Source organism: Raphanus sativus, chromosome 4 (genome assembly GCF_000801105.2).
Source record: "Raphanus sativus cultivar WK10039 chromosome 4, ASM80110v3, whole genome shotgun sequence".
In the NCBI taxonomy this organism is placed as follows: Eukaryota; Viridiplantae; Streptophyta; class Magnoliopsida; order Brassicales; family Brassicaceae; genus Raphanus; species Raphanus sativus.
The window spans coordinates 31056631-31064485 of NC_079514.1; the positions used below are offsets into that span (position 1 = coordinate 31056631).

A 7855-nucleotide genomic window follows, 5' to 3' on the forward strand; every position below is an offset into this window, starting at 1 on the left:
AAAAGGGGAAGAAGATAGAATTCTCTCTCTCTAGAAGAAGAGAGAGAGATCCCCTTCATCGGCTTAAAACTATAAAAAAAAATTCTTTTTTTTTCTTGACTGCTGGGTTTTTTAAAAAACTAATCTAAATAGTAGTCTCTTTCCTTCATTTTTTTACTTGATTAATTAATTTGATTATCCAACCACCAATATCTTCTCACAATATCTTTTCTGACAGAAACTATTATAAAACTAATATTTCTAAAATAATATTAAAAAATAATAATAATAACAGAACCCCAGGGTCTGAGTGAAAAGGGTTACTTTGCGTTGAACAGAATCATAGTCACTCGTTCCAGTCCTCAAAACGCTTTTTATTCTTCGCCGACAAACAACAAAAAAAAAAGAAGAAAAAAACCTGTAAACCACCGGTTCAATGCCGGAGAATTCTTCGTCGGTAGACTGCGCCATGGAGAAGGCATCAGGCCCACACTTCTCCGGCCTCCGCTTCGACGGCCTTCTCTCTTCTTCTTCTTCTTCTCCACCCAATTCCTCCGTCCCTTCTCTGTCTCACCTCCTTTCTGCTGTCCCTTCCTCTTCTTCTTCTCCTGAGTCTCCCAAACAGCCCTTCGTTATCGGTAATTTCATACTCTCTCTAATAAAGCCTTTTCCGTTACTTTTAATTGATTTTTTTTTTAATATATTTATGGCCTGGGTTTGATCAAATTTGGATAATTGTGTTTCATCTCTCGGATTTTTGAGATTTATGATTAGGGTTTCTTTATGAATAATATCATTTTTTGATATGTGATATGATGTGTAGGGGTTTCTGGTGGTACGGCGTCTGGTAAAACAACAGTGTGCGACCTGATAATCCAGCAACTTCATGACCATCGTGTTGTTCTAATTAACCAGGTTTTTGGGATGAGATTTAGCACCATCATCATCATCATCATAATCATATAAGAATTTGGAATTTGATTTGTTATTTTTTTTTCTTGTGTAGGATTCGTTTTACCGTGGTTTGACAACTGAAGAGCTGCAGCGTGTGCACGAGTACAACTTTGATCATCCTGGTAAGGCTCTGTCTTCGCCTTTGGATTTTTTATCTTACTACTTTGTTTTTTTTTTTTTGCTTATAAGTAAAAATGATTGTTCTGCAGATGCGTTTGACACGGAGCAGCTTTTGCATTGTGCTGAGACTCTCAAGAGCGGCCAACCCTATCAAGTTCCTATTTACGACTTTAAGACTCATCAGCGTAGATCTGACTCTTTCCGCCAGGTGCCTACTTTACTTTACTCCTCGATGATTTTAGACGTGTTGTTTCTACGTGCATATCTTCTATCCCTTTGAATTTTCATGCATAAAGTTTTGATCTTTAATATCGTTTGGGACATGACCCTGTATCAGGTGAATGCTTCTGATGTTATAATTTTGGAAGGGATTCTTGTTTTTCATGACTCCCGAGTTCGCAATCTGATGAACATGAAGATCTTCGTTGACACAGGTGATGATGACAAAATGCACTGTCTTTTTTTCATATATATAAATAGCTCATTTCTCCCTCTAATCCTCATCTTACGCTGTTAACTGGCTGTCAGATGCTGATGTGAGGCTTGCTCGCAGACTCAGGCGTGACTTAGTTGAGAGGGGCAGGGATGCCGAATCTGTCCTCGACCAGGTTCCTCTTTCTTTCTTTCAATTTTATTCTCTAGGATTGAACTGGGTTCCTAGTTAGGTGGCTTTGATCATTTCCATGTCTGAGAATGTTGTGTTCATTTTACAGTATGCAAAGTTCGTGAAACCGGCGTTTGATGACTTTGTACTTCCCTCTAAGAAATATGCTGACGTGATCATTCCTCGAGGAGGTGACAATCACGTCGCTGTTGATTTGATTACCCAGCACATCCACACAAAACTCGGGCAGCATGATCTCTGCAAAATCTACCCAAATGTTTATGTCATCCAATCAACATTTCAGGTTATCTTACTCTTGCTCTTTTTGATGCTTGAGTAAGTGTTCGTATCATCATAAGGTCATGATTGCAGATAAGAGGCATGCATACACTTATCAGGGAGAAGGACATATCAAAGCATGATTTTGTGTTCTATTCAGACAGGCTCATTCGTCTGGTATTTCTCTGTTTCATCTCTTGTCTTTCAACATCACTCAGCTTTCTTACGTTTTTAACAATTTTATTGCAGGTGGTGGAGCATGGTCTTGGTCATTTGCCCTTCACTGAGAAACAAGTAGTTACTCCAACAGGTGTGAGAGTGTAGTGCGTGACTTTACACACTAGCTTATTCATTTGGTTTAATTTTGCTTATATTTTCCTCTATCAGGAGCTGTATACACTGGAGTTGATTTCTGCAAGAAACTTTGTGGGATCTCTATTATTCGAAGGTGAGCCTTCTTGATTATTATTAATCTTGGAAGCCATATATGATTTAAATGATGTTTGCCTAAAAAGTTAATATTTTCTTTTTGTTAGTGGTGAAAGCATGGAAAATGCATTACGCGCTTGCTGCAAAGGGATTAAGTTAGGGAAGATTCTTATTCATCGTGATGGAGACGATGGAAAACAGGTCTGCTCATATTTATATATTTCTAATTTTAATGTATAATCTCGTTTTATTAAAAAGAAAATTTAAAGTTGTTCCTCTCATATACGAATCACAGCTTATATATGAGAAGCTTCCTCGCGACATCTCTGAACGCCATGTCCTGCTTCTAGACCCTGTCTTAGCTACAGGTGCTTGATCTCTTTTACGCTGCATATTCGGTTTTAGTCCTTTTTGATGGATTTTTAATTTCTCTAAACCCTACCTTCATGATTGTTGCTTCCTGTTGAAGGTAACTCTGCTAATCAAGCCATTGAACTACTCATTCAGAAAGGAGTTCCTGAATCTCACATTATATTCCTCAACCTTATCTCGGTGAGTGTTGAAGTCAAAGCTCTCTCTCTCTCTCTGTCTCTTTGCTTCTCTCTCTCTCTCTCGCTCTGCTAGTTATTATAACATTGCTTTGTTATAGGCGCCAGAAGGAATTCATTGTGTCTGCAAACGGTTTCCGGCATTGAAGATTGTGACATCTGAAATAGACCAGTGTCTGAACAAAGAGTTCCGAGTTATACCAGGTTTAGGCGAGTTTGGTGATCGTTACTTCGGCACTGATGAGTAAAACCATGAGCCACCACTAAAACACTGTGAGGGGGATGCAGCAATAAAGGACGCGTTTAGTGTCGAAATAGCTTAGACAGTAGTTGTAGTTGCATGTCCCTTCACAGAGCTTCTTGGTTCTTAATTCTTCTGCATTATATTTTCCTCCTCTTGTGATTTATCAAGCTCTTATTGCTAACTTCAAATTATTCTTGAAACACTTTGATTTCTGATTTTTTTTAATTAGTAATTTTCCGACTTGAAAATGATTGCGATCAGAAATAGGGATTTGCCGAACCAGACAAAAAATGTAAAATCAAAGAAATCATAACCAAAATTTTCTGGCTTTTCTAGCCAATTAGTTTTAGAATCTGATTGGGTGCTAACACGAGGGGTGGGTGCTTTCTGGCTTTTCTAGCCAATTAGTTTTAGGATCTGATTGGGTGCTAACCCGAGGGGTGGGCGCCTAACACGAGGTTTGTAAGTGCGGTTGCGTGAGTTATGAAGATGCACAGTTTGAAGATACGAGTGTTGCGATCAGGGGCTGAGCCAGCCAGAGTATTTACTGGGGTCAATATAGGGTCTGATTGGTTGCAGCTGTAGATTTATATTTTTGCTGTAGAAATAATGCTGTAAGATTTTGTGCTGTAACTGTAAGATTTTAGCTGTAAGTTTTTTTAAAAAGCATGATTGGTTAGTATTAACATTATGCATTTATACTAAAATTAAATTCTATTATACTAAAAGTAAAACTAGAATTAAATAATAATATATTAAAATTAAAATTTATAAGTTAATTAGTTATTTTAAAAATTATAAAATGATTATGATATAAATTAGTACATGTAACTTTTATTTCTATATGTATGTGAAACATTTTTTATTTATGTAATATATACATATATATATTTGCATAGTATTTGTAATATTTTGTGGATTATATATGCAAGAAATATATTATTATATTTATATTAATGAAATATATTACTATATAGAAAAGGAAACATACGTGGGTTGATACAAAAGAGAGAGAATATTTTCAAAAGCAGTTGAAAAAGTGCTCTAGGAATTTAGCTCTCCACAGCCATAAAAAAAGATAAAAGATAGATATGGCTGTGAAATTTAAAAATTGACCAAAGCTTGATTGATTTCATTCGAGTGCTGTGGGGAGAATTAAAGCTGTGTACAGCACTCACAGATTAAACCAATCACCCCCATAGCTATTGGTTTGAAAAATCTTGGGTTCAAACTGAATTTTAGCAAATATTAGGGGGTTCAATTAGTTTGTTTTCTACAAAATCATAGGGGTCAGTTGACTCCCTCCCTTAAATGTACCTCCGCCACTGGTTGAGATTATAAGTGTATTGAGTGATATGTCTTGTTTAGCGATTAAAAATTAGTATTCTAGATATTTATTATTCATGTACTACCATATGCATCAAGTTTTTTAATAAATTAATAACATTAACACTAATAAAAATGTTTAAAATCATAGTATTACAATTAAATATAATAATCATAATTTATTAAAAATTGTTTCTTGTATGAAGATTAAAATATATTTTAAACATTATTTTGTTTAGTTTATATATGTATATATAATGTCAAATAAATCACTGCAAATATTTTGGTTTAAAGTTCCTTTTCAACTATTTTATTTAAATAAAACGTCAAATTACAATAAAAGCATAAAAATATTAGAAAAACAACTAAATGCAAATTTTAAACTGGAGAACATTAGAGCATCTCCATGATTGTTCTGTTAAATTATAAATAGAAAAATATAATTACATCAATCACAAATTGACAAGTGCTCCATGAGTTTAAATGAAGTTCTTAAAATCTTTTAGTTTAGAACTTCTCTCTCCTCTTTTTTCAGTTTTGATTATTTTTAAATTTTTATTGTAATATAGCCACGTTACATCCCTCCATTGGATGTGCTTTTACAACTCTAATATTGAGATCCGAAGAAACTTTCTTCTAAAACTTCTCCCTAACAGAATATCAATTATGTTTCTCATAATACAACAGTTACATTTGGCTATCATCTTTGCTTGAAACTCTTTTTCGACGTTTTTGGTTGTATAAAATTGGCAAGATTTCAACTATGTATATATTCTGATAAAAATCCAATCTAATGATTTTATCAAAAGAAATAGCAAGTGAAATGCAAATTTTTATCTATTCTAACAACATCGTCGTACAAAAAAAAAATACATCTCGAAAACAAAACAATCAACATATTGAAGTGTAATCTCTACAAACGTTATATACCTTTCTGGTTGCATCACCACGACCAAATCCCAATTTTGATATTGAAATCTGATCGAGTATAAGATTATTGAAATCTATTGCATTGTACAACACGCAGTATAAGATTATTGCAAAGCTCCTATCTATGAGGATCAAACCGCTCCTTCACATGCTTATCTCACCATCCCAATCAGCCTTCGTGTCAGGGCGCTCTATTGGTGATAATGTGTTGATAACCCATGAAGTACTCCACTTCTTGCGACAATCTAAGGCCGAAAAACATGTCTCAATGGCAGTGAAAACAGATATGAGTAAGGCGTACTACAGGATCGAATGGAATTTCTTGAGAGAGGTTCTGACATGTATGGGCTTCCACGACGTGCTCATTGGGTGGATCATGGAGTGCGTATCGTCTGTCTCGTACTCGTTTCTAGTGAATGGTGGACCGCAAGGACATGTCATCCCATCAAGGGGGCTCCGACAAGGTACATAAGTTTTGGCGGGACTATGCAACAAGGTTCTCGATAATGGTTCTCTCCCGGGGTGAAGGTGGCCAGAAACTGTCCCCCCATAAACCATCTCTTGTTTGCCGATAGGGTGGGCGTTCGGGTACCCGTTCGGGTTCGGATCGGGTATTTCGGATTTTCGGGTATTTCGGTATAGGAGTGTAATACCCGTTCGGGAATTTCTTTACTTCGGGTCGGGTTCGGGTATTTTTAGTTCGGGTTCGGGTATTTCGGGTCGGGTTTTCGGATATTTAGATTTTGGAAAAAAATATTAAAATTTTCATTCTCAAGTTTTTTTGTATTTAAAAAATATAAATTTCAATTAACTGATTTTTTTATTTTCTGACAATCGAATGATTAATAAATTTGAAGATAACATTTTACAAATAAAAGATAATAAATTGATTATTATTTTTAAATTTTGGATGTAACTTTTGTTAATGCATGAAATAAAAATCTTGACATGCATTTTAAGTGAGTAAAAATTTCACCTTTTTCCAACTATATGTAAATTATCTAATTTTGAACTATGTGCATAATAAAAATAAACATTTTGAATAAAATTAAAGAAGTAAACTAGGAATATAGACCTAAGTATACATATGTTCGGTTATCTTCGGATATCCATTCGGGTTCGGGTATTACCCGTTCGGGTTCGGATATCCAATCTCTCCTAATTCAATACCCGTTCGCATATTTTGCTAATTCGGTTCGGTTTCGGTTCGGGTTTTTTCGGTCGGATTCGGGTACGGGTTCGGGTATCGGGTAAAATGCCCACCCCTAGCCGATGACACGATGTTCTTCGGAAAATCAAGCTCTACTAGCTATAAAACTCTCGTTTCGATCCTCCAACGGTATGAGTTAGCTTCTGGACAGTGCATTAATAGATCAAAATCGTCTGTCACTTTCTCCTCCAAGACGAAGCCAGAAGCGAAAATTAGAGTGAAAAGGGAGCTGAACATTTCCAATGAGGGTGGCATTGGGAAGTACTTAGGCCTTCCGGAGCACTTTGGGAGGAAAAAAAGAGATATCTTCGCCTCCTTGATCGACCGGATCCGTCAAAAGTCCCATGGATGGACGACTAGGTTTCTGTCTAGTGCAGGGAAGATGGTTCTACTAAAGACAGTGCTGGAAGCTCTACCTACTTACACTATGAGCTGTTTCAAACTCCCCAAATCCCTGTGTAAACAAATCCAATTGGTGCTTACCCGATTTTGGTGGGATATGAAACCTGAGCTTAGAAAGATGTGTTGGGTGTCGTGGGACAAGCTCACTCTCCCTAAAGGTGCAGGCGGACTCGGCTTTAGAGAAATTGAGCAGTTTAACGACGCGCTACTCGCCAAACATGCTTGGAGATTACTCAAGAATCCTTCATCTCTGCTAGGACAAATTTTACTGAATAAGTACTGCCGAGATGAGAGTCTACTCGACTGCTCAGCGCCTGGCTCGGCTTCGCATGGGTGGAGAGGGATACTAGCTGGCAGGAACATCTTAAAGAAAGGTCTTGGATGGGCTATAGGATCAGGAAAGAAGGTGAGAGTGTGGGGTGAGAACTGGCTCTCTCCGGTGGAACAGAGCGCGCCTTGGGGACCACCAACTCTACTTTCACAGAACCTTAAGGTTAGTGACCTGCTCCTGCCAAATGCTGAATGGAATGTGGAGCAGATAAGACGACATCTCCCTCACGATGAAGTGCAGATAAGAAAGCTGGTCCCTAGCGTCTTTCTGAACGATGAGCAAGTCTGGCTACCAGAGAAGAATGGTGTCTACACGACCAGATCAGGCTATGCCTCAGCTAAACTAAATGTCAGTGAGCCCCAACCTTCCTTTAACTGGAAGCATTGTGTCTGGAATGTTAAATGCTCACAGAAGGTCAGACATTTTCTCTGGAAGCTGAAATCAAATGCCCTGGCAGTAGGACAAACTCTGTTACGTAGAGGAATTCTCGCTGAAGGTA

General features: G+C 37.1%; 1 protein-coding gene across 1 annotated transcript; it reads left to right on the plus strand.

Annotated features, from left to right (window-relative positions):
* Positions 1–306: 306 nt before the first annotated feature.
* On the plus strand, positions 307–3405 carry LOC108848706 (uridine/cytidine kinase UKL1, chloroplastic). The gene is made up of 14 exons (XM_018622136.2): positions 307–617; positions 803–894; positions 986–1055; positions 1143–1261; positions 1391–1487; positions 1582–1661; positions 1767–1961; positions 2030–2113; positions 2186–2246; positions 2324–2384; positions 2473–2566; positions 2661–2733; positions 2835–2917; positions 3015–3405. Exons 1-14 carry the CDS (start codon positions 416–418, stop codon positions 3159–3161), a joined length of 1458 nt encoding a protein of 485 aa, XP_018477638.1. The 5' UTR covers positions 307–415; the 3' UTR covers positions 3162–3405.
* Positions 3406–7855: the final 4450 nt, after the last annotated feature.